The sequence below is a fragment of the Mesoplodon bidens genome (genome assembly GCF_964165515.1).
Source record: "Mesoplodon bidens genome assembly, chromosome: 15".
Classification (NCBI taxonomy): Eukaryota; Metazoa; Chordata; class Mammalia; order Artiodactyla; family Ziphiidae; genus Mesoplodon; species Mesoplodon bidens.
The window spans coordinates 21108194-21135521 of NC_138171.1; the positions used below are offsets into that span (position 1 = coordinate 21108194).

The window sequence follows — 27328 nt, forward strand, 5'->3', positions numbered from 1 at the left end:
ATCTCTCTTTAAAAGATGAAGCTTAGAGAATTCCCTGTGGTCCAGTGGTTAGGACTCCGTGCTTTCACTGCCAAGGGCCTGGGTTCAATCCCTGGTCGGGGAACTAAGATCCCACAAGCCACGCGGTGCAGCCAAAACCAAAAATTTTTTAATTAAAAAAAAAAAATGAAGCTTAATGCCTCCCTCCTTGAATGTGGGCCAGAACAAGTGACTCACTTCTAACAAATAGGATGTAGTGAAGTGGTGGTGTGTGATTTCTGAGGTTATAAAAGTCATTGCTGCTTCCAGCTTAGGCTCTCTTGCATCAGTCACTCTAGAAGAAGGCAGCCATCATGTTGTGAGGACCCTTAAGCAGCCCTAAGGAGACAGCCTAAGAGATGAGAAACTGAGGCCTCCTGCTGACAGCCAGTGTTAACTTGCAGCCGTGTGAGTGCGCCACTTTGCAAGTGAGTCCTCCAGCCCCAGTCAAGCCTTCAGATGACTGCAGCCCTGGCTGACATCTTGACTGTAACGTCATGAGAGACTCCATGCTAGGGCCACCCAGCTAAGCTGCTCCCAATTCCCTGACCTACAGAAACGATGTGAGATAATAAATATTTATTGTTGTTTTGAGATGCTACATGTTGTGTTAGTATGTTATGCAGCAACAGATACCCAATACATCCAATAAGGGAAAGCTCATGTTGAGGCCCCCTCTCTCTTACCTGGCACCATTTAAGGCCTCTGGTGATGGATACCACCTTGCAGACCTCAGTTGTCCACTTGCCCAATCTCCCAGAAAATACATAAAGTGCTTAGCACGTGACGAACCCTCAGTAAGTGATGAACATCCTTAGAGAGCCATGAGTGATGACAAGATGCACTGTGGGAATGGATGGAGGAGCGAGAAGGAGACGAGGCAAAGAGAAACCAAATGCCCAGCCAAGGTGGGAGACAGGTGAGAGCCCAAGGAGGCCAGCAGAAGCCAGGCAGGGAGGAAATCAGAGGGCTCTCGGGGGGGCCAAGGTCAGGGGCAACAGAGCCTCAGCCAGTGGGACGGGGAAAGCACGGCCTTCACAACAGAGCCCTGATGGCCAGATGCTGCATCATCCTGGGGTCAGGTTGCTGTAAGGTTCTGGCAAATGGAGGTTTTCCTTTATTTTTTAATTTGTAGAAAAGACTCAGGGTGTGATCTGGTACAGGCACACGTGAAAGTTGGTATCCTTATCTGATTTATAAATATCTGCTGCTTGCCAGTGGTTGAGAATGACACACAGCTGGACAGCCAGACATTACAAGCTGTGGGGTCACATACATGGCTGGGAATAAAAAGGTATGACTGGGAGAGCAATATTGGTGTTTTTTTGTTTTATTAAAGTACAGTTGATTTACAATGCTTCAGGTGTACAACAAAGTCATTCAATTATACATACATGCATATATATATATATTCTTTTTCAGATTCTTCTCCATTATAGGTTATTACAAGATATTGAATATAGTTCCCTGTGCTATACAGTAGGTCCTTGTTGTTTATCTATTTTATATACAGTAGAGTAATAATGTTAGTAATAATAATGTGTTAATCATTAGCATCTATTGAGCGTTTACAGACTCTGTGCTGAGCACCTACATGCAGAATCTCATTTAGTCCTCCCAACAATGCTTAAGGAAGATACTATTCATCTCCCCACTTTACTGGGAAGACCTGAGACCTAGTATGTGCCCGGCTCATGTGGGTGAGCCACTATGAGGCTAGCCCAAGCGGAGTAGACCCCTGTGTCTAGAGGGCTGAGCCACAGACCCAGAGGAGCTCCAGCTACGGTGGGCAACTCCCTGATACAGCCTGGCCATGATTTCATACAGCATTCATGCAGCAGTGCTCAATCCAACTACATGAATCTATCCTTGAGTTCTGGGCTGAGCAGGTGATCTGAGCAGGGACCTTGTTCATAGAAAAGGGCATGAGGTACATAAACCTAAAAATAGAACTACCATAGGATACAGCAATTCCACTGCTGGGTATATATCCAAAGAAAATGAAAACGCTAATTTGAAAAGATACATGCACCCCAGTGTTCATAGCAGCATTATTTACAATTGCCAAGATATGGAAGCAAACTAAGTGTCCATCAAAGATGAATGAATAAAGAAGGTGTGGTATATATAGACAATGGAATATTACTCAGCCATAAAAAAGAATGAAATTCTGCCATTTGCAGCAATGTGAATGGACCTAGAGGGTATTATGCTTAAGTGACATAAGTCAGACAGAGAAAGACAAATATGTTATCACTTATATGTGGAATCTAAAAAATAAACAAATGAATGTATATAACAAAACAGAAACAGACTCACCAGTATAGAGAGGGACAGGGGAGGGGCAAGATGGGGTAGAGGATTGAGAGATACAAACTATTATGTATAAAATAAATAAGCAACAAAGATGTATTGTACAATACAGGGAATATTGGCTATTGCTTTGTCAGAACTTTAAATGGAGTATAATCTATAAAAATATTGAAACACTATGTTATACACCCAAAACTAATATAATATTGTAAATTAACTATAAAATAAATAAATAAATTTTAAATTAAAAAAACTTTAATTAAAAAAAAAAGAAAAGGGCATGAGGCAGAGGGTAGGGCTCAGGAACAGGTAGGAGAAGCCCAGTTGTCACACCTGGGCCACCAGGTCAGGCCTGAGGGACGGGGAGGGAACCTGGTACTGCTGAGCTCTACCTGGTGAGCTGAAGATTCTGAAACCCCTGAGTTCTCACGGTCACACAGACCACAAGCCTAGGGCAGGGCCCAGCCATGGGCAAGGTTGGGAGTGGTGGGGTGGGCTTCCAAGGCCATGCTCCAATTTTCAGTTTAGAGGCTGCAGAAGCAGACCTTCCACAATACCGAGCTGTATCATGCTATGAGAGCCTATGAAGAAAGATCAAGAAGGTTTCCCAAGTCACTGACACTTGAGCTGAAAGGGTGAGTGGAGCTAACAAGGCAGATTAGAGAGAGAGAGAAGGTTCATTGTTCTCCATCTCCAGGGTCTAGTCCCGCATGCGGCATACAGGACGTCGATGGGTGGGCGAACCGATGGAGGGATGGGTGAACCAGTGATGAATGGGTGCCTGGGGGTGTCTGGGCTCTGAAGTCAGGGAACCCAGAGGAGAGGCTGTTGTAGCAACATCAGGGACAGCCAGCGAGGCAAAGCACTGGGGTGGGAGAGGGGACACTAAGGCAGGGGAAGGAACAGTGCAAAGCAAGATGGCTTGGGTGAGCAGATGAACAGGGCACCAGTCCTTAGGCAGGAGACATCACAGGAGGAGGCGGAAATAATGAACTCAGGATGGACACCTGGAGCTTGAGGTAAAGGAGAAACTTAGAGACAGAAGAGGCGAATGGCAGAGCCAAGCCTCCCACCCAGGGCTCCCGACTCCCAGCCCCAGCTTCTCAAAGCCACTGAGCCCCGCTCTACTAACTTCCCACATTCCAGGGGCACCCCTGGCCCCAAGAGGTGGGGGAGGTCCAAAGCCATGGACAGGCCCCAACTGTATAGGCTTGGCCTCCACCGGCACTGGCCCAGGTCAGTTCTAGCTGATCTGGGTTCTGGTCCTGACCCCCCAGCCCAATCCAGCCTGGCCCCTCTCCTCACCAGTGTGGCACCCTGGGCATCTATCCAGTCAAGGTCCTGGCCGGCTGCAATCATACAGTGAATGTCCGAAATCATCTGCTGCTCAGGAGCTGCCCGCTTCTCATTGATTTTCTCTTGGGTGATGCCTGAGTGGGGAAGGGGGGATTGAGTCAGCATTCCCAGGCAGAGAACCCAAGGGGGAGGGGAGGGGGGGAAGATTGGAGAGACATGGCTCCTGTCCCCGAGGGTCTGCCAGTCAAGGGGGTAGATAGATATGCTCAGAGGTCATTTCTCCCAGGCCCAGTGAATACAAACACCACGTGTTGGGCCACAAACAAGGTCCATTCCTGCCTGGTACCCAGTCGGCATTGTGGTGATATCGATTACTGGTACACACACAGTTCTTCTGCTCCTACCATCCACCTACCTGCCTCCAACTGCTCAAATACCTGGCTCCATCTCATCCTTTAGGTCCAGCCTGGACCACCTCCTCAGCTGGCCTCCCCTGACCACTCTGTTTGACCAGGTCTCTGTTAATTTCTTCTATTTCGTCTACAGCTGTGTTTGCAGCACCAGGCACGATGCTCAATGAATCTTTATTACGGCAATGACTGAATTACTGAACATACAGCTTTTGAATGGAGAGCTGAAGAAATCGAGGTTGAGGGACACAGAAACACATTTTCAAGCCTGAATCTCTGGCTAAAAAATTAAGCGTTACTAGCAGCTGCTAATGGTATTTAAGGAGAGAGGGATTTGCTCTGAAAAAAAGGTCCATGAGATCAAGCATTCTTGGATAGAATTCAGGGGAGGTCTATAAACTTGAAAGAGAAAAAGAATGACCTGTTTATTTTCGTTAACCTTTCAATGAAATGTAGCATTTCCTTCCATTAGAACATACGCCAAATTCACAGTAGAATTGGCAGTGCCTGTGACTTTGTCACCAACAGAAACTGTAGGTATTTTCATATCATGTTATCTTATTGTTTCACGAATCAATAACGTTTCTATTTCACACATTTAAAAATATTTGGGGAGCTCTACTTTAATAGAAGTGCTTTCCTTTATAATCCTATGGCTTTGATAACTGCATTTAAAAATATTATTCTGAGAAGGGTCCATAGATTCACCAGATTGGCACAAAAATTGTTAGGAAGTTCTGCAGGTGAACAAGGAAAGTGCCAGAGCCAGGGAATGGGCAGGCCAAAAGGGCAGTTCCCGCAGCCATCTGGGAAGAAACACAAGCGCAGAGCCCGGGCAGGACCTTGGACTACAGTACAGGGTCTGGATTTGAGATTTATTTCTAAAGAGGAGGTCCTTCAGGGGTATGCACTGGGGTGGCGGCTGTGGGCAGATCTCTCTGATTGCTGCATTCATTTCCTCTCTGAAGCTCATTTGTAAGCTGAGAACAGCCCACATCTTGTTTATCCAGGGTCCCTGGCAGCAGCCCGTGTGGTGCCTGGCACAGAGCAGGCAGCCGCGAATGTTCTTGACTTTGTATTATTTTTCCCAAATGGGAATATATCTTTATTGTGAATGTTTATTGAGTTGAAATTGTCACAGCTGACGAAGAGACCCGGCCAGCTGAGGCCACCCGTGTGTGGGGGTGACACAGATGAGAGCAACGCCCCCCTTGTGCACAGCACGTCTTCCAGGGTTGTTCTGTGTCCGCATCTTGCCCATCACATGGGTAACAACCATTGTGGGGCCCCATCCCAGTTCCTGAGCACTGAGCAGGCGGTGGGCACATTGCTAGGTAACTTGTTCACCTGCATTGATGTGAGAGAGCCGCAGCCCCACTTCACCGCAGGCGGCCCCGCCCTTACCCTGGTACGCCATGCATGTCTCGATGACATCCAGGGTGGGCTCATCCTCGCAGAGGTCATAGGGCATGTTCCCATCGGAGTTGACGGCAAGCAAGTCGGCCCCACTGCAGAGAGAGGGCCAGGGTGAGGGCCAGCTATGTGCGCAGAGGGTTGGTCTGGCTGCCTCTACCACCCAGCCTCTCACTCCCACCCCACTATGCACCCCAACATCCACAACCCGACCACGGTGCAGCCCAGCAAGGATAGCATCTCCAGGATCTCAGGGGCCCCAGGTGGGAAGGGACCAAAATCCCAGAAGGGCTGTGCCAGCAGACTTCCCCCAGCTTCCCGCTCTGTTGAACCAGCAGGCAGGCACTGGGGCACAGATGTCAAATAAGAAAATACAACATTAATGGCAGCAACACTGCTTCCCAGGCATCTGCTTAGAGCCAGGCTTGATCTAAGCCCTTTACACTCATCATTTGATATAATCCTCATAATAATCTTCTTGGTTCAGTATTATTGGCTCCATCTCATGAAAGGGAAACAAAGACTCAGACAGGTTCAGTCACTTGTCTGAGGTCACACAGCCAGGACGTGGGAGGGCCAAGACTCAAACCTGGCCCTTTCATGGGCCAGCTCTTTTCACTTCTCCTTGTCCTATTTCAGTCTTGGAGCAAGTGCAGAAGTACCCTCAGCTATCCCCTACCTGCTCCTCTAAGTCCCTGCCCAAAAGGCTGACCAGGATAAGGACAGGACAGAGCCTTGAGGCTCCATGGCAGAATCTGCCTTTTGGGCCACTGGCTCCTACGTGCATGGCTCTGGGATGCCCTGCGGCAGCATAACCCGGGCACCACTGAAATAAAATGCAGCTTCCTGGGCTCCACTCTGGACCTCCTGAAACAGAGTCTCTCGGGGGTGGGGTGGGTGGGGTTGAGGATTACGTATTTTAAACCCATGATTCCGGTACACATCGGTGCTGGGGACCCACTGTACCAGGCTGGCACCACTCCCTTCTCCTCTCGCACCATCCCAGATTGGACTGTGGCCACCTGATGCTCCTGTAGACTTAACCACACCCAGGTTCTCATCGGAGGTGTGGGCATGGGCCACCTGCCAGTCCTTTGGCCTAACAGCCCTCCACTGTGACCTCTCTGAGCTCCTGTGTGCCCTTGGGTAAGCTAATCCACCTCTCTGAGCCAGGGCTGCATCTCTATCCCTCCAGTAGCCACCTGATGGGCCCTGGCTGCTCTGCTGAGACCTCTGCCAAAGGTCACCTGCACTCGGCCACTATTCCTGAATCCTTGCACTCAGATGCTCTCCTGGGACCCCAACCCATGGGTCTCTCTCCGTCTTGGCTCTGGTACTGAAATCACCTGATTTCCTGTGTGGTTCCTCAGGACTTTAGCATCCCTGAGTGCTCAGTGCCCAGCACAGGGCTTGGCCCAGCTTGACTGCCCTCCAATCATTAGATGAATTCAATTAAATACACTTGAAATTGAATGGTGCCTTTTCTGTGTGTTTATAGAAACTAAGCAGACTAGAAGGAATTTCAGCATGGGAGGAGACCGTCAGAGCTCTATAGAGGGAAATGGCCTTATTCCTGGGAAAGGCATTGTTACGTGGTGTCCCCCAAAGCACATTCTGCCTCAAAGAAATGCAGGTGGACATGATTTGGAGGGGGGGGGGCGGGCAGAGCCAAGGAAGTATGCTTGCTTATTTTTTTATAGCAAGAAAAACAAAAATGGCGACGACACATAAGCATGGAGGAGATGAATTCAGACTCATGGGGACAGACAGAGAAAAAGAGACTGAAAAAAGAAAATGATACCCTGATACAAAGACAGACGAAGACACCACAAGAAAACTACGGACTGATATCCCTTATGAGCACTGATGCAAAAGTCCTCAAGAAAATACTAGCAGGGACTTCCCAGGTGGTGCAGTGGTTAAGAACCTGCCTGCCAATGTAGGGGACACAGGTTCGTTCCCTGGTCCAGGAAGATCCTACATGCCTCGGAGCATCTAAGCCTGCTAGCCACAACTACTGAGCCCGCGTGCCACAACTACTGAGCCTGTGTACTGCAATTACTGAAGCCCGCACGCCTAGAGCCCGTGCTCCGCAGCAAGAGAAGCCACTGCAATGAGAAGCCCACGCACCACAACAAAGAGTAGCCCCCGCTCGCCACAACTAGAGAAAACCTGTGCGCAGCAGTGAAGACCCAACACAGCCAAAAAAAACCCAAAAAACAAAAACCAGCAAACCAAATTCAGCAGCCTATTGGAAGGATTATACACTGTGACCAAATGGGATGTATGCCTGTAACACAAGGATGGTAAATTAAAAATATATATATATGTATATATATATTTATTTATTTTTGGCTGCATTGGGTCTTCATTGCTGCACGCGGGCTTTCTCTAGTTGCAGCGAGCAGGGGCTACTCTTCGTTGCGGAGCGCGGGCTTCTCAGTGCAGTGGCTTCTCTTGCTGCGGAGCACAGGCTCTAGGTGCGCAGGCTCAGTAGTTATGGCCCATGGGCTTAGTTGCTCCGTGGCATGTGGGATCTTCCCGGACCAGTGCTCGAACCCGTATCCCCTGAATTGGCAGGAGGATTCTTAACCACTGCACCACCAGGGAAGTCCCAAGGATGGTAAATTTTATGTTAGGTGTATTTTACCCAATAATATTGGGAGAAAGAAAGAGAATGAAAGGAGAGAGAGAGAGAATTAAGAGAGACACAGTGGAAAAGACAGAGTGATACCAAGGAGGAAAGAGACAGAGATGGAGAGAAAACGAGAGAGAAAGACACAGGGATGGAAAGGGAATGTGGTGAGAAAGAGAAAGAGTGGCAGGCACCAAACGAGACAGAAAAAAGAGAGAGGAGATGAAAGTAAAAAAAAAAAAAAAAAAAAAAAAATAGAACTTGGAAAAAACCAAAGGCAGAGGGAAGGCTGTTCTTGGGGGAGAGAGGGGCACGTACTACTGAACGAGGATTTTCACCAGGTTGATGTGGCCGCAGGTGGCCGCGGCATGCAGGGGCGTCCACAGCTCGTTGTCCTTGGCATTCACATTGGCACCGTGGGAAAGGAGCAACTTGACAATTTCCTCAAAGTTGTCAATGCAGCACTGCAAGGTGGACACAGGCAGGGTCAGCTCCCGGCAGGGCCCTGGGTCGTGACGAGGGCACACCAAGTTCCCCCTCGAGAGGCCACAAGAAGGACAGCAGAGCCAAGCTGCCTGAGTTTGAATCCAGATCCATTACATACATGCTGTGTGGTCTTGGGCAAGCCACTTAACCTTTCTGAGTCTGTTTCCTCGTGAGTAAGTTAATAATATACAAGATAAAAATATAAAGACAATCCAAAAATAAAGTCATCTATAAGATGTTTTGCAAATGTTGGTGGAATGGGATGAAATTTGGAATGAGGCTTTAAAACCTTTTCTTTTTAATTTCAGAAGGCTTCCTTCCAGCAACACTGTGTGGAGAACTCTAACTTAGATAACCAATCAATTCAAGCAGGGCTGCTCGGGCTGAAGCAGGGGCATGTGTTGGTTGGGTGGGGATGGGGGTGATGGGGGAAACCCCCCTTGACAGCAGTGACCTCCTAGATCACAGTTTGGAATCACTGACTTAAGAATTTCTGACCCAGAAGCTAGTTCTTGGGGAAGTCCCAAGTAACCAAGCCTCGCCCCTCAAAACCAAGCTCTGTGTGAAGCTCTAAGGGGTCCTAAAACAGTCCCTGAGAGGAGACAGCCATGTCTGTGCTTCTGCTTGTCCACACGTGGGGCAGCCCCAAGGAGAAGGCAGCCCCCAGAGAGATGCAGGGCTCCAACAGCCATTGGAGCTCCCAAACTCCAGGGACGGAGGGTGAAAGATTCCAAGCGGACAGAGGGACCTCAAGCCAGGGCCATGAGCAGCGAAAAGTGAGGACACAGGAAGTAGAAGACAGAAAACCACTTTACAGACTACAGGATGCATCCCAGGTGACCTCTGGAGAAGCCAGCAGGGGACAAAACGCTCAGCACTGCCCATCCAGGGAAGCGCTTACCCCTCAGTGCAATGGGAGATGTTGCAGAGTTATACTCGGAGGAGAAGAACAGTCAAGCTTGCTTTTTAAAAAATCCCTCCTCTGGCTGCATGTGGAGAAGAGATTGCGATCACAAGCTTTGCAGGGGTGAAGAGGCATGGTGAGGAATTATGCTGAAATCACCCATGTAAGAGATGATGATGGTCCAACCTAGAGAAGTGACCGTAGGCCTGTGGAGAGGTGACTGGATGCCAACAGAAGGAGCGGGGGCACCAGTGGCAGCCCACAGCCCCAGGTGGGTGTGCGGATGGGGATGGGGATGGAGATGGGGCAGCACCATGGCCTCCACCCCTATTCTCAGCAGAACCAGGGGCCAGTGCCAGAGGGATAGATGGGAAAGAAGAAGCCATTTGCACAGATGGTGCCAAGGACCTAGGTTCTCTTTCTGCACCAGCCGATCTGGGGTTGGCTGGCTCTGGGGGCACCTCTCCGGACAGCAGGGGCATGTGTGACCCAGTGGAGCCTCAGGTAGTCGGGAGAACCATGCAGTGACAAAGCATCGCCGGCAGAGGGCACCAAAGGCACCAGAGTGAGGCGTCGGGGGAAAGGCGTGGGTACCCAGGCTGTCACCGGGAGATGGGTTTGGGATGGCCCGGTTCATAGGAGGAGAAGCAGCCCAGCCCCTGGGATCAGGGGACAGAAGGGCCAGAGATCCCACCCTGAGGGCTGCAGAAAACATGAGGATGGGCGGGGCGGTGGGCGGCAGGGGGATTATGCATCCAGAATTGCAGTCGTGTGAGAAGGATGCCCATGGGCTGGGCCAGTCTGTACCTGAGCAAGGGCTGGGTTGGGACCTGGATGCGGGAGTGAAATGGGGGCTGGTACGTGATGGAGTGGGCTGGCCTGCTCTCCTGCATTCCCCAAGGTGGGCAATGACACCTGGCATTGGATGACTCCTCCCACCCCGTCACTTCCCACGTCCAATCTAGCACCAGGTGTGGATTCCATCTCCTGCATCGCTGTCCCCATCCCCACTGCCTTGGCTGAGGCTTCATCATCTCTCTCTGCCTCCCTGTCACTCTCCTTCCACACACCTCAGCCGGAGAGAGCTTCTTTGTTAATCCAGCCACGTTGCTCTCAATTTACAAACCTCTGAAAGGCTCCCTGTTGCCAAGAGCAGAAAACCCACAGAAAGCTCTCCCTACTGTGCTCCTTCTTTGTACTGGAGCAGTAGTGACAATAATGATGACACCTATAACAACAGCCCAAGCAGGAGCAGTAATAATATGTCACACTGTCAATAATAAGAGCTAATGCTTTTAGAGGCGTTACTATGGCCACGCATCTTGCTAGCCATGCATTGCCTCATTTGATCCTCAGAACAACACTTCCAGGGCTCCCTAGCCATGTGGGGCTAGAGGCTACCGTACCGGACAGTGTCGTTACACAGAACATTCCATCACCATAAAGGTTCTATTGGACAGTGCTGCCCTGACTCAGTTTCCTGAGCTGTAAAATGGGGATAATATTTCAAAGAATTGCTGGGAAGATCAAACCACACTTCACATAAGTGAAGTGGCTTTGCCGAGAAGTGAACATGTGACCCATTTTAATAATAATAATAACTAATATTTACCAGTGTCAAGTGATGCTTATAGGGTTTTTATGTGTATTTATTTAACCCTCACAACAACCAAATGAGATGGATACTTGTTATTCCTCTTTTACAGATGAGGAAAGTGAGGCACAGAGAGCTTAAAGAACTTGCCCAAGGTCACACAGCTAGAATTTGTAGATGCATGAAGCCCTGCGGGACAGGAAGAGAAGCCAAGAGGACACATGGGGAGCCCCTGGGCTGATGGCTGAGGGTGGAGACTTGTCCCCAGGGCTTATGGGTAGGGGGATGGCCAGTCTCTGCCCACCCTTCCTGCCCTCAGACGGAGATGGAGAGGCTCTCCCCAGCCCAGGGTTCCAGTAGCCTGGCCTCCCACCCGCCAGGCTGCATTCAAGTCCACCTGATCAAAAACTTGGTCCAGAGCATGGGGAGGCTCAGCGTGCTCACTCGTTAACTCAGCACACACATATCGAGAACCTACTGTATGCCAGCATGGGAAGCAAGACTGGGATACACCGATGAGAAGAGACCTGGGCTCTGCTCTTGTGCAGCGCAGAGTCTGGGTAACGGGAGACCAGCATTAAATAGTCACGCTAATGGATGAAATGACAAAGGGATGCTCAGAAGAAAGGACATGGATATAACAGCAGAGCTCTCAGGCTCTTGCTGTGCATGCACCAGAGCGCTGGGTGAAGTGCGACGGGGAGCAGTACCGTGTGTACAAGGGACGGAAAAGTCAAGTGGCTGGAGGCCAGGCAGCCAGAAAACATGGTGGGCTCAGCAGGGGCACAAGGGGCGTTCCTTACCCCCAGCGTTATGGAAAGACACCAGAGCACTTTGAGTAGCATCAGCAAATGTTGGGTCTGAGCATCCCTGCAGCCACTGCTTGGAGGATGAAGCAGGGGCAGGGCTGCCTGAATGCTGGGGACTAGTTAGGGGGCTGTTGCAGCATCCAGGTGACAAATGACAGCCAGAGCAGCCCCTCCCTAACCAAAGGGGCCCGGGCCCCTCTCGCTGCCCTAAAAAGGATGTGTGTTTTGATAGCACATGATTCCTGGCCAGAGTTCATGGCTGTGTGACCTTAGGAAGGTCACATAAGCCCCCTGTCAATCACTTTTGTCACGGGGGTGGATGGATGCCTTGGTGGGTGTGAACAAATGTGCTTCGTAAACTGTCAAGCTCCAGACAAACTTGCTTTGTTTGTCAAACCCTTGGCCAGGCAGTGAGGATGCAGCGTACAAAGGCTCCCTGTCCTCGGAGGCTGTGTGTGTGCCGCGCATGTGGGCACAGGGCTCTGTGGGCGTGCCTGTAACAGACACACTCGTCTCCAAAGCAGACAAGAGCCCTTCAGATGTGGTAGCTGCGGGTCCCCTCCCCCTCCTCCCTGAGGGCTCTGGGCAGGAAAAAGCAGGGAGATGGGGTACCTGTCCAGGTGGAGAGCAGGGAACCAGGGCCCCAGCGGGTCCTTACCTGGTGCAGGGCTGTGAGTCCATCCTCGTTGCACAAATCAGGGCTGATCTTATTCTTCAGGAAGTAGCGCACTGCAACAGAGGGGACAGGAGTGACTGTCCTGTCACACTTCAGGTGTGCAGGGATGCGGGGGACCCAGGTAAGACCCGCTCTCCCCCAGGTCCTGACACAAACAGTCTTGTTTACCTCTTACAACAGGGGTGAGAGGTAAGTGTCAAAACCTCCCCATTTCACAGATGAGGAAACTGAGGCACAGAACACAGATCTCTTGTCCAGGATTTCCAAGAGGTGGAGAGCACTGCCTGTCTTACTCTGCATAATAATGACAGGAGCTAATGGTTATTGAGCACTTCCTGTGCGCCAGGCACAGAGCTAAGCGATTTACATTTGTTGTCCAGAGGGAGAACATTCTAGTCACTGAAAGCATACACTCTGGTGTCCAATGGCTTGGGTTCAAATGTAAGTGCTGTTTTTATTGGCTGTGCAATCTCAGTCAAGACCCTTCTCTCTGGGGCTTCCCTGGTGGCGCAGTGGTTGAGAATCCGCCTACCAATGCAGGGGACACGGGTTCGAGCCCTGGTCCGGGAAGATCCCACATGCCGCGGAGCAACTAAGCCCGTGCGCCACAACTACTGAGCCTGCGCTCTAGAGTCCACGAGCCACAGCTACTGAGCCCGTGTGCCACTACTGAAGCCCGTGCACCTAGAGCTCGTGCTCTGCAACAAGAGAAACCACCGCAATGAGAAGCCCGTGCACTGCAATGAAGAGTAGCCCCCGCTCACTGCAACTAGAGGAAGTCCATGCGGAGCAACGAAGACCCAATGCAGCCAAAAATAAATAAATAAACAAAAATAAATTTATTAATAAAAAAAGACACTTCCCTCTCTGTGCCTCAGTTTTCTATTCTATAAAATGGGGATGATGTTAATCCCACCTCACCAGGACATCATGTGGAATAACTGAGGTGAGCTGTGGCAGGGTCTTAGCACAGTGTCTGGCACATGGTTTGAATGTCAGCACTTGTTATGGAGGTTGTTATTATTTTTATTAACACTGCAGGTCCCTGCACCCATAAGTGTCAAATGTCCCTGCTTTGGCCCTACTGAGCCTTGAGGCTTTAAAGCAGAGGCTTTAACTGCCCTCCATCCTGAGACCTTTGTCTAATGTGTGTGTGTGTGTGTGTGTGTCTGTGTGTGTGTGTGTGTGTTTTCAGGGATGGTGGGAGTGGGGAGGGAGCTGGGGCATGGGAGGGCAAAGTGAACTCTAGCCACAGACTCCAATCCCTCTTGCTTAGGACCCCTCCCTCCCCTCTTCCAAGGGGACCCTCCCTCCTTCTCCATCCTCCCCAACCCATTCAAGCCCTAGTTCCCATCCTGGACCCAAGGGCAAAGGGAAAGAGGGAGGGTCAGCACACACATACTGGTAGTACATCATCATATCAATATATTCAAGTCCACCTGCTCAGAAACTTGGGCCAGAGCACAGGGAGTCTTCAGTGCGTTCATTCATTAAGTCAGTACACACATATTAAGCACCTACTGTATGCCAGCATGCGGAATGATGCTAGGATACACCAAGGAGCAAGAGACATGGGTTCTGCCCTCGTGTGGCTCAGAGTCTGGGTAGCAGGAGACTGACATCAAACGAGCGAACCCACCAGCCCTGCAGGCCCCTTCCAGCCAGCAGCAGGAGCCCCTGCCATGGCCTCCAAGCTTTAGGATACCCATCTCTGGCCAGCCTCCAGCTGCACAGCTTCCATGGGGTGAGGCACCCATGGGGCCAATGGGATGAGTCCATTGAAGCCCATGGTTCCTCCTCTGACCCATCTTACCCTTCCCTGTTCAAATGGCTCCAAGCCCGAAGGTAGGGACTGCACAGGTCTCTTCCCCAGATCCACCTTCCCAAGGATGGACCATGCAGTGGGAAAATACACCTCTAGGCTGAAGGGGTGACCAAGGGGTGGCTGTTTGCAGAGCAAATGGAGGAACATGAATACACGAGCTGACTTGTGTGTGAGGCCCTCATGATGCCAGGGACTGAGGCCTGGGTCCTGCAAATGGGAGAAGCAGGCTGGGCCTGGCCCCTCGGAGCCCCCTCCCACTCCCACCCAGTTTGGCTTCCTCAAAGCACGAGCCAAACTGCACAGCCCCTGATGCCCGCTGGGGGCGCTATCTCCACACTACAGCCCACCACCCACGCGATGGGGCAGGGACGCAGTGGTTTCCTCCTAGATTTGCCTCTGCTGTGGAGGAACAAACTCGAGTGACCTGTGAAGGGCGGAGGGAAGGCCATCCATTCTGCAGGCTGAATACCTGCTCCGCACCCCCAGCGGGTGCTGGGGAAGAAGATGAGGTCTCTGGAGCAGCGGAGATGGGGGCCGTCTTCATTAGTCCCAGCTCCCAGACCCAAAGCCCCAGTGGCACCCTTGGCCTGAGTGTGAACAGAGGCCCCTGTGAAGGGGAGGTTGAGGCCTCCACCCAGCCTCCTGGCAAGAGGTGACATCTCCAGCAGACTTGCCCTAGATGCTTTCATTGCTGCTGGGGGTCAGAGTGACAGGAGTTTATACCAGATACAGTCGGGTCCTCTGGAACCACTAGCAACATCTAGCTCATATGGCTTTCAAATGTTAACTCATAAAAATTCAAAATTCAACTTCCTCAGTCGCTCTGGCCACATTTCAAGTGGTCAACAGACACAGGTGGCTACCATATTAGAAAGTGCAGAAATAGAACATTTCCATCTTCACAGAAATTTCTATTGGACAGTGCTGCTTTGGGGCATTATACATGGAAATTAGCCCCATCACCAAGAGCTAAAACCCTTCTGTGGCTCTCCATTGCTCTGGGAACAACGTCCAAAGCTCTTACTATGGCATAGGTCTGCACAATGTGTTCCCTGCCTGCAGGCCTCCATCTTGCACAATTCCAGGGGGAACCATTCACACTGTGGTCTGTGAGACTGGCACCCCCCAGCCCAGGGCAGAGCAGTGCACAGCTTGCTCAGCTGTACACAGGACTCCTAACCTACCTGCCTCTCCAGTCTCACTTCTTTAACTCCAAACACCTTCCACAATGGTCTTTTGTCAGCTACAGAGTCACCATACTTCCTTTGGCCTCTGAGTTTTGCATAGCCTGTTCCCATTGCCTGGAAGATGCAATCATCCATCCATACATCCACCCATCCACCCATCCACCCATCCACCCATCCATCCACCCATCCATCCATCCGTCCACCCTCATCCATGCATCCATACATCCATCCACCCATCTACCATCCATCTACCCACCCTCATCCAAGCATCCATCCAGTCTTCCACCCATCCACCAACCATCTATCCACCCACATGCATGCATCCATCTCTAATACACACACACACACACACACACACACACACACACACACACACACACACACACACCTGTCTCACTCCTCATCCTGTACATCTCACCTCAAACTCTCCAGACGAAGGCACTCACCCTGGTCTGCATGCCCTGAGCTTCTATACATCTCATATATAGCCTATCACAACCATAATTATGTAACAATTTGAGTAATTATAGTAGACTTTGGGTCTGCCTCTGTAGGGCAGGACAGTGACCTGGCACTTACTGCTCTTTCCTTAAGGCCTGGTACATGGTAAATCTTCAACAACCTTTCCAGGACCCTGACCTAATTGGCAGCCCCTTAGCTCAGTCCAAGTACACAGCTTCTCCATCTCCGAGCACGGCAGACCACCCTGTAGTGCTGACCCGTATGGCTCGCATCTGGAGTCTGCAGTGCTGCCTGCAGGGTCCTCCTACCAGGATGGATGGTAGCTGTTCTCAGCCCCAAGGCCATGTTTGAAGACTATGGCAAAGCCACTGATCACTGTGGCCCAGCCTGTCCACGGGCTGGTGGGGTTGTCCTGGGCCTGACAGCTGGCCTTTGGGAGAGTAGAAGTGACCATGATGTCCCTGTGCAGGATGGGTTTCTGGAAGGTTCTCCTTTGGGGGTAGGTGGTGGACCAGGCTTCCAGTCCAGGAGACACTCTTTGAGGCAAAAATTGAGCATCAGCTGCCAAAAGCAGCCTTTGTGTGCAGTAATTACTGGGGTGTTCTCCGTGTGGCACGGGAGCCTAAGACATGTAATTACTCCAATGTTGGGCAGTTATTTTCAGCCCAAGAGGTGGGACAAGTCATCCTTGTCTCTAAGGAGCTGTCAATAGTCATGAGTCAAGGTCCCCTCCGTGGTTCTACTAATGCTTTAGCTGGGAGCCTGGCTCTGGACACAACTCATTGGAGCAAAGACCCCACCCCCCAGGGCCTGGCCAGGTTTTCCTGCCTCTGGGGTTCAGCAAGAAAAATGATTCTTCTGTCAACAGTGTGTTCTTACTGGATGACTCCTATGTGCCCAGGTCAATGCAGAGCCACTTTCTTTCATGGGTTCATGTCTAATTATTCCTCTTACGGAGAACAGGAGACAGAGGGTCAGGGAAGTGCAGCTCACAGCCACGTGCAACCGAGTGGAGGAAATCAGACCCTCTGATTTCTAAGCCCAGGCTCTTAGCCACAAGGCTGCTCTGTTCTTCCCCTGAGGCCAGGAATGCGAACAAGCATTGCTGGAGTAACCAGAGACGGGCTGAGGGCTGGCATGGGGATGAGGGGGAAAGGAGAGTGGACAGGGTGACCTCTGCTCGGCAAGCATCAGAGGCCCTCGAGTCCCAGGCCAAGCCTCTTCTTGCAGACAGAAGGGCTCAGGGATCCACAACCAGGACAGAAGAAACATGGCAGCCCCGGGGTCATGGTCAGACATCTCAGGGGCCAAATTAAACACAAAGTCGCCTTCTCTCACTCCCTCCTTAAAACCCTCTGGTGGTTCCACATTGTTCTTAGAATAGAGTTCAAAATCCTTCCTTGGCCTTCACTGGGGTCAGCAAACTATGATGCAAGGGCCATATCTGGCAGGCAGCCTGTTTCCATAAATTAAAATTTCTTGGAACACATCCGCACTCATTGATTTACATATTGCCCATGAATGCTTTTACCCTACAACACCAGAGTTGAGTACTTACAGCAGAGATGTATGGCCCGCACAACCTAAAATATTTACTATCTGGCCCTTTACAGAAAAGATTTGATGACCCTGGTCTTCACGGTCCTGCATGGTGTGGTCCACCTACAGGGCTACCACCTTGCACGATTCCGGGGGGCACTGTTCTCAGCATAGTCTATGGGAATGGCTAGCTCTGGAGTTGTGCAGTGTGCAGCCTGCTCAACCTGACCTAGCCATCCTGTGTCCCTCGCCCTCCAGGCTCTCCTCTTGCTCTCCAAGCACCTTGCACAATGGAGGTAAGTGGCTTGGGGGGATCTGAGGGGCTGGCTGGGGCTCAGAGAGGACAAAGACAAGAAGGGCATGCTCTCCTCTCCAGCTGGGCATGTCCACCACTTTTCCTGATTGCCCACCCTCAGGTCTGCCCCCAAAGCACCCACACTAGGCTTGCCCATCAGTTTGTCCAAGTGACCCTCTGTCCTCACACATTTCTTTAGCTGTGGCTTTACGCAAGTTATTCCTTCTCTCTGTGCCTCAGTGTCCTCATCTGTAAAATGGGGATCACAACAGCATCTTTTTTGTGGGGATGCTGTGAGGATTAAGTAAGACAATGCCTGAAAGATACTACTATCATTTATATTAAAAATAGGGCTTCCCTGGTGGCCAGTGGTTGAGGGTCCGCCTGCCAATGCAGGGGACATGGGTTTGTGCCCCGGTCCGGGAGGATCCCACGTGCCATGGAGCGGCTGGGCCCGTGAGCCATGGCCGCTGAGCCTGCGCGTCCGGAGTCTGTGCTCCGCAACGGGAGAGGCCACAGCAGTGAGAGGCCCGCGTACCGCAAAAATAAATAAATAAATAAAAATAAAAATAAAAAACAACCACTGAGCTCCTGCCTGGTCCCACGCTGTGCTGGGTGCTGGAGATGTAATCATGGATATCTTGCATTTCCCAAGAGCCCTTGACCTGGTCCTAAAAGACAGAGGTCATCTCTCTTCAGGGAGCTCCGAGCATCTGCTGGTTCAAGGACCACAGTGAGGCCACAGCCAATGTCCCCACCACCCCCCGTGAAGTCAAGACCCCTCTGTGATGGCAAAGAGGTGGCTCCCGCCCTCCCCTCATGTATTCCTGCTCCTGGCGCCAAGCCCGTCGCTCCACCCACACCTCCCTGGCAATCTGGCTGGAATCTGGGCCAAGCAGGGCCATCTGTTCCCCTCCGTCTCCAGCTGTAGCGAGCGAGACTGAACCGGCCCATCTCGGCAGGAAGCTGGTGGCGGCTGCCTTTGGGGAGAAATCACTGCTGACAAGCTTGTGTTTTCTTTGCCACCTGACCCACTCCACCCCACAGAGCAGACCACCTGACCTCGGGCTGGTGAGTGATGTGCAACCCCAGGTGTGGGTCCTGCTCCTGCCCTGGGGGATCAGGGACAGCAAGGCAGAGGTGTCTGCTTGCTGGAGGTGGACCTTGGACAATCTACATCTGCTGGGGGCGCCCTGGGGCTGAGCTGCTGTCGCCTGGACACATGACTTCCACTATCACGTTCACGGGACACCCACTCACCAAGCCCTCCTCCCTTCCCATCTCGCTTCCTTTCCCACCCAACACCCAGGAACGAAGCCTCATCCTCCCACTACCTCCTAGGCGCTGACCTAGGACGTCAGATCTAGTTTCTGACCCTCCACACCCCTACTTTGTCCCACCCTCCAAACCCCCCTCCCCGAAACCCTCACCAATTCACTCACACTGGTTTCTTCCATTTCTTAAAGCAAAACGAAACAAAAATTGAGCTCCTCGAGGCCTTTACACACACAGTTTCCTGCACCTGGAGCCCTCTTTCTTCCCATACTTGGGCCAGCAAACTCCTCTTCTTCCTTCCAATTCCAGCTGAAATGTCACCTCCTCTGAGAGGCCTTCTGTGATCACCCCAATCTCAATCGAGTTGCCTGAGTTATTCTCTCCTATAATACCCTGCATTTCTGCTTCACAGTAGCTCCTATGGCAATTTATAATTATAGGGTCATTAGTTAGTATATATTAATTATATAGTGATTTGTTTAGTTTTGGGGGCTCCATGAGGGCAGGGAACCCCATTGACTGGTGTCCCCAGTGTCTAGCATGGAGCCTGGCTCAGAGCAGGGGCTCAAGAAACATCTATTGCAGTGAGAGCACCTGAAATCTACTCTCTTAGCAAATTTCTAGTACTCAGTACAGCACCATTATTAACTATAATCATCATGCTTCACATTAGGTCTATAGATGTATTCATCCTACATAATGGCAACTTTGTACCCTTTAACCAACATCTCCCCCCAAAAAAGTAACTATATGAGGAGATGGATATGTTAATTAGCTTGACTATACTAATCAGATAAACATCACATTGTGTACCTTAAATATGTACAATTTTTTTAATTTTTTAAAATTTATTTATTTTTGGCTGCGTTGCATCTTTGCTGCGCGGGCTTTCTCTAGTTGTGGAGAGCGGGGGCTACTCTTCATTGCGGTGCGCGGGCTTCTCATTGCTGTGGCTTCTCTTGTTGCGGAGCACAGGCTCTAGGCACGTGGGCTTTGGTGGTTGCGGCATGTGGGCTCAGTAGTTGTGGCTCACGGGATTAGTTGCTCCATGGCATGTGGGATCTTCCTGGACCAGGGCTCGAACCCGTGTCCCCTGCATTGGCAGGTGGATTCCCAACCACTGCGCCACCAGGGAAGCCCAAATATATACAATTTTTATTTTTAAAAATCTATTGTGTGAATGAACAAAGGTAGGAAGGAATGGAGGGAGTGCTCAAAGCTCTGGGGGCTCACAAAGCTGCTTGTTCAGGGGGGCCTTGGGACGGTGGGACATTGTCTCTCCCTGGGGACACGTGCATAGTCCTGCAGCCACAACACAAAGAGTGTGACCTGAGGACTGAAAAGCAACAGGCATGGATTTTGCACAGAAATGAAGCAGCGAATACCCCTCCCCAAGCCTCCAGTGGCGATACAGCCAGACATGGCAGCTGACCGTAGGGGTCCCTCAGCCCACCTCCAGGCCAGGCCCCAGGCACCATCATGACCCTCCCACCCAGGATCCCAGTCCTCACTCCCTCTGTCCTGCACCTTTGGTGTTCTTTCTACAATCCAGCACTGACTGTACAGCAAGCGCTTTGTCTATCAAATCCATTAGTCTTCCTAAGCCAGTTATGAGGACTAATGACCTGCTATTATAAGTTAACAGCCTGTTATCATCACCCCAGTTTACACATGGGAAAACTGAGGCTCAGGCTTGAACATGTGAAATGACTTGCACAAGGGCACGTGTCTGGGAATGGCAGAGCTGGGATTTTAACCCAGGTCTGGCCACCTCCAAAGGCTGAACACTTAACCACTTTGCTAAAATTGCGTCAAACAAGGACACGGGGAAGGGAAGGTGGGCAGCAAAGAGATGTGCAAGATGGATGCAGATGTCAGCGTGAAGAGAGCCATTGACAAAAAGCTAGAAGAAAGGTCAAGACCACTGCCAATACTTCAGTGTTCAGTACGTGATAATAAAGACAGTGATTGCTAACAGTCATCCCAGAACCTTCTTGTTAGAGCAGTTTGCAGACAGGACACTGGGGCAGGAGGTAAACACTTAGCCTGAGGTCTCGTGACAAATGAGTGGCAACTCGGGGGCTGACTCGAGCCTGAGCTCCACCACTTCCTCTGTTTGTCTTCCTGTTGCCTCTGCATTCTAGGCAGACCCCACCCCATCCCTGATGCCAAGCATCCTCATGGCCGGCCTCCAGCTGCTGCACCCCACCCACTAGGCTGCACCTCTTCCATGGAAAGTCGTGCCCCCTGCTGGCCCTGTTTCCTCCCCTTCCTCACATCCCAGGGCTGCTTTGCTCAGTCTCATTGGGTCCAGCACCTGGGGTCTGGTCAAACCAACTCCTCTGGCCCTCCCTCCCCCTCTGCCCCTCCTCAGGGTGCTGTCAGGGCTGCAGGGGGCCCAGCCTACTGCTTTAAACACGCCAGAAGGGCCGGCACTCTCAGCCTCTTTCCTCTCCTCCCAAGTCAAGGTTGTCTCGGGTCCTCAGTGCACTGCGCTTCCCAAATCATTCCACTGAGCAACTTCAACCTTTCTACCCACCACTGCTCCTCCCTGGAGCAGAAAGAGCCAGAAATAGCTGCTTCTAGGGAAGCCCAGCCACCTTGGGCTGAGGGTGGAGTCAAGTCTAATGGTTTCTGCAGGAACTGCTGCAGCCCATCCCACAGGAAGGAAGTTCACCCCTGGATCCCGGGCGATGACTCAGCCATGGTGGAGGGTGGACTCAAAGTCACAGCCCCAGGCCCAGGCCCCAGGAGCCAGGCCTTGCTCTTCCTTAGGTAGCCCCCCTCCAGGGCCCGTTCAAGAAGAGGGGTCAGACAATAACAAGTGTTGGCAAGGATGTGGGGACATCGGAACTCTCATACATTGCTGGCGGGAATGTAAAATGGTGCAGCTGCTGTGCAAAACAGTCTGGCAGTTCCTCAAAATGTAAACATGGAGTTACCATATGACCCAGTGACTCCACTCCTAGGTATAGACCCAAGAGGAATGAACACGTACGTACACACAGAAACTTGTACACAGATTTTATAGTAGCATTATTTACAATAGCCCCAAAGTGGAAACAAGCCAAATATCCGTCAATGGAGGAATGGATAAATGAAATGTGGTATAGTCACATTTATGTAGCCATACATAATGGTCATAATATGTAGCCATAAAAAGGAATGAAATGCTGATATGTGCTACACCATGGATGTACCTTTGAAACATCATGCTAACTGAAAGAAGCCAGTAATGAAAGGCCACATATTGTGTAATTCCATTTACAAGAAATGTTCGGAATAGGCAAATCCATAAAGATAGAAAGTAGATCAGTGGTTGTCAGGGGCTGAAGGGAGCAGGGAATGAGGAATGACTGCTCATGAATACAGGGTATCCTTTTGATGAAATTTTTCTGGAATTAGTTAGTGGTGATTGTTGTACAACCTTGTGAATGTACTAAAGACCACAAATTGCACACTTTTAAGAGGGAATTGTGTAGTATGTGAATGATACCTCAATTTTAAAAGGAGAGCAAGGGGCTCCAAGCTGACCTTGAGCATCCTGCTGTAAGCTCATTCCCCTGCCAGCCTGGGAGATCTGTGAGGTCCGTACGGCACCTGTTGCATTCATCACTGTACCCATAGGGCCGAGGATGATAGCCAGTACACAGTAGGTATTCAACCTTTACTTAATGGAAGGGAAGGAAGGAGGAGGCCACTGGCCACTGGGCTGTATATGATCTGGCCTCTGCTCACCTCTCCTGGCATCATCTGTCCTCACCACCATGGACCCTTTCAGGACCACCCATGCACCACTCTCTCTCTCGCATTTGTAAGCCTTCTTGTGTGCTATTCCCTCTGTCTGTCTTTTTCTGCCTTCACTTCACTTGGCTAATTCTTAACCAGGTTTCAGCTTAAGTGTCACTTCCTCCATGAAGCCTCCCCAGGCTGGGCCAAGTACCCTTCTCATGTGCTTTCTGTTCCCTCCCCAAGAACACTTAACACCATAATGTAGTTGTGTATGGATTTGTCTGGGTCTTTACTAGACTATCAGCTATGGAGGGGTGGAGGAGTAGGAACCACAAACTTTCTAGCTACTGTGACATAGGCTCCTGGTCAATATGTGAGGATTACAGGGGTCAGGAGAGCCTGCCTGGCTCCTACTCAATCCTCAGAACTGGCCAGAGCATCCTCCCTTGGGATATTTTATGCTTTGTCCTCTGGACAACAAGGCTCCCAGGCTGGGCTGGGCCACAGACTTTTCCATCTCAGAGAGAATCTTCATCCCTTGGCTTATATAATACAAAGAGGCCAGTTTCTGTCTTAGCATCTCTGATGTCCACACGACTGTGAGGACAAGATGGCCAAGGGTGCACCAGACATGAAGCTATAATCTTCTCTTTTCTAGAGCCTCCATGCCCAGGGCACATGGCTGAGCTGGGCAGGAGTTTTTGACAGAGACTCGTATCAGCTACCCAGATGTCTCTGGACATATGTAACTTATATCTAGTATTAGGTGTGTGCCAGAAAAATGATTTCAGACCCTTTAGAATATAAACTCTATGTGGGCAAATCTTGTCCGTCTTCTTATCTGGGGTATCCAGAACCTAGAGTAAGAGCTCAACAAATATTTGTTGAGAGAATGAACAAGAAAAATTGTTTTTCTTCTATAAGAAGATAAAACTGAAGATACCAGGGAAATTTAACAAAACATGTACAAGATCTACATGAAGAAAACTACAAAACTCTGATGGATGAAATTTTAAAAATTAAATAAAAGGAGAGGTATTCCATTTTCATGGATAGGAAGACTCAGTATTACCAAGATGTCAGTTTTTCCCAACTGGATCTATAGATTCAATGCAATCCCAATCAAAAATGAGTTATTTTATGAATACTGACAAACTGATTCTAAAGTTTATATGGAGAGGCAAAAGATCCAGGATAGTCAACACAATATTGAAGGAGAAAAATAAAGTTGAAGGACTGACACTACCTGACTTTAAGACTTAGTATAAAGCTATAGTAATCAAGACAGTGTGATATTGGTGAAATAACAGACAAATAGATCAGTGGAATAGTATAGAGAGCCCAGAAATAGACCCACATAAATATAGACAACTCTCATCCATTGCTGGTGGGAATGCAAAATGGTATAGTCACTTTCGATGGTTTCTTACAAAACTAAACATACTCTTACCATACAATCCAACAATCACACTCCTTGGTCTTTACCCAAAGGAGGTGAAAACTGTGTCCACACAAAAACCCACATACAGATATTTATGGCAGCTTTATTTATAATCACCCAAACTGGGAAGTAACCAAGATGTCCTTCAGTAAGTAAATAGATAAACTGTGGTACATCCAGACAATGGAATACTATTCAGTGCTAAAAATAAATAAGCCATCAAGTTTAAATGCATATTACTAAGTGAAAGTGAAAAGCTACATACTGTATGATTCTAACTGTATGACATTCTGGAAAAAGCAAAACTACGGAGACAGTAAAAGGATCCGTGGTTGCCAGGAGCTGGGGGAAGGGGAGGGATGAAGCAGAGCACAGAGGCTTTGGGAGCCACTGAAAATACTCTGTATGTTACCTTTATGATGGATACATGTCATTACATATTTGTCCACATCCACAGAATATACAATGTAAGAGTGAACCCTAATGTAAACTATGGTCTTTGGATGATTGTGATGTGTCCTTGTAGGCTCATCAATGGTAACGAATGTACCACTGTGATGGGTGTTGTTGATAATGGGGGTGGGCTATGTGTGTATGGGGTCAGAGGGTGTATGGGAAACCTCGGTACCTTCCCTTAATTTTGCTGTGAAACTACAACTGCTCTTAAAAATGAAGAATAAGTAAATAACTAAGCAAACAAAAAGAAACCAGGGATAAGCTACAGTTAATCCTCTTGAAAAATGCATAGTCTTTCTGAAACGTGAGGATGGGAAAGGAATCTCTTCATAATGTAGGAGCAGACATTTATGTACTAGATTTCCTCGAAGGGATGGAGAACTACATTTAACTCATCTAATGTGAAGAAGACAGGGGTCTGCAAGGTTTCTCCATCGAATCTCCAGACTGTGCCTGTGTACACTGCCCTCCGTCCCTCTCTCTTCCTCCTCTTCTGTCAGCTCCCTCACCCCATAGGTATCTTGTGGCCTCCCCGCCCTCCCACCCCCATAGGAATTTATCTCAGGGACTCAAGGCAAGGATACTGCTGGTCCAGAAGCACGACCCTGAACTTCCCCATTGCATTCATGAGCACATCAGACCCCAGCTGTGCCAGGTCCCTGTTCTTCACTAATTCTGCTTCCAGAATTCTCCCAGCAGCTCCTCCTGCAGCTTCCCTGCAGACCCAGGAACCCCATCTCCCTTCCACCCTGCAGAGCCTGGCCACCCAGGAACTCTCCAAGGTATTACCTTTGATCCCAATTCCCCTCTCCCCAAATGCCCTGCACTCCTCTTCTTGAATTCCTGTTGCCTCCCCAACTCCACCTCTCTCACCTCATTGCTCTTTCTGCTTCTCTCTCAATTTTTTTAAATAGCCCAATTATATCGTATCTCCAGGGAAGCAATAGATAAGAAATATTTCCAGGCCTGCAGGTAGGCGCTGCATACACATAAACACTACAATGGCTTCACAGCCATCAGAACAATATCTAGCATTTGTTGAATATTTTTCACGTGTGAGGCGCTATGCTGAGACATTACATGTCTCACCCCAGTTAATCCCACAACAACCCTATGACTTAGGTGCTATTATCAACAGATTCAAAAGAAAACTATGATTTGCTCAAGCTCACTTAGCTAATAAGGGTTGAAACTCATTTCTGGCCTGGGTGATTCCAGGCACGACTGGTGGTTCCGGCATAACTAGTGACAAAAGATCCCCTCCCAAATATAACCAAGAATAAAATCCATTCCTATCAATATGTAGGCAGAGAAAACAAGTTTCCTATGAAGGGGGAAATTCCTTTAGCTCCCATCTGCTCACTTTGAACCTTCCGTCTGGTTTCCCTGATCCCCCTCTGCTGTCCCAAAGCCCCTCACTTCCCATGGCTGTCTGCCCAGTTCCCAATTTCTCCCTAAAGATGCTGTGTCTTGCTTCTCTCGCTCAACACAGAGTTATACAGGAGAGGGACAAATCACAATCTGGGCTTCCTTCCGCCTGTCTGACCGAAGAAATTAAGTAAGATCTTTGAACATTTTTCAGAGAAATTAAAACCAGGATTTTTATCTTCCAGATCAATGGAAAAGATAAAAGCAAATAAACGTGGTATTCATGAAAGTCACAAAATGAAAGAAACAACAGAAACACAAATGCCACAAAGCCTGAAATTAGATGACCAAAATACAGACATTATAACAATAAACAAAATCATTTATCCTCCTCTATAAAGCAGTAGAGATTTCGCTGCCTAAAAGAAAAAATTTCAACTATGTGCTGCTAACCAGAGATACATCCCAACAAAATAACAGAGAGACTGAAAATAAAAGGATGCTCAAATATAAAACAGGCAAATGCAAACACAAGGAATGCGGGGGTGGCGACATCACTGTGATACAGAATAGAATTCAGGGCAAGAAGAGGAGGTAATTAACTTTAGGTTGATTTTTTTTAAATACTTCAAAATAAAATCATAAACAGAAAGCAGATCAGTGGTTGCCCGGGGCTATTGATGAGGTGGGGAAAGCGAAGTTGTTATCAGTTAGGAAAACTTATGAAATCATAATCAGTAAAGCAAAATTCAGTGCAACACAAATTGTCAGTATATAAGTCAAAACCACAATTTTGACACCCTAAAGAAAAGATCAGGTGGGGGGCAGGAGGGGAAGACTTATTGACAAGGATGTTCACAGTAGCATTGATTATATACACTGCTTATAATTGAGAAATATTGGAAGCAACCCAAATGTTTAAACATTTGAGACTGCTTAGGTAAAATATGGAACATCCATATAATGGAATATTCTGCAGCTGGTATCTTAAAGAATTTTTAATGACATAGGAAAATGCTTGATATATAACATAGAATAGAAAGACAAAAAATCAAAACTATACATTCAATGCACTCTCGATTGGAAAGGAAAAATGCATTGTGTCCACACAGACACACACTTCTCATTGGGAAAAAAATTAAGATATTAACTGTGGCTATCAGTGACTTTTATTTATGGTTGCCAGAATTTTCC

General features: G+C 49.3%; 1 protein-coding gene across 2 annotated transcripts in view; it reads right to left on the reverse strand.

The window, feature by feature from the left end:
* Positions 1 to 27328, reverse strand: part of PPP1R16B (protein phosphatase 1 regulatory subunit 16B) — a 103762-nt gene that overhangs the window by 14203 nt on the left and 62231 nt on the right. For both annotated transcript variants that reach the window (XM_081256257.1, XM_081256256.1), the window contains 4 exons: positions 12537 to 12607; positions 8404 to 8549; positions 5442 to 5545; positions 3637 to 3761 (listed from right to left, as the gene is read on the reverse strand). In XM_081256257.1, the coding sequence (XP_081112383.1) occupies positions 3637 to 3761; positions 5442 to 5545; positions 8404 to 8549; positions 12537 to 12607 (446 nt within the window). The remainder of the gene's footprint in view (positions 1 to 3636; positions 3762 to 5441; positions 5546 to 8403; positions 8550 to 12536; positions 12608 to 27328) is intronic.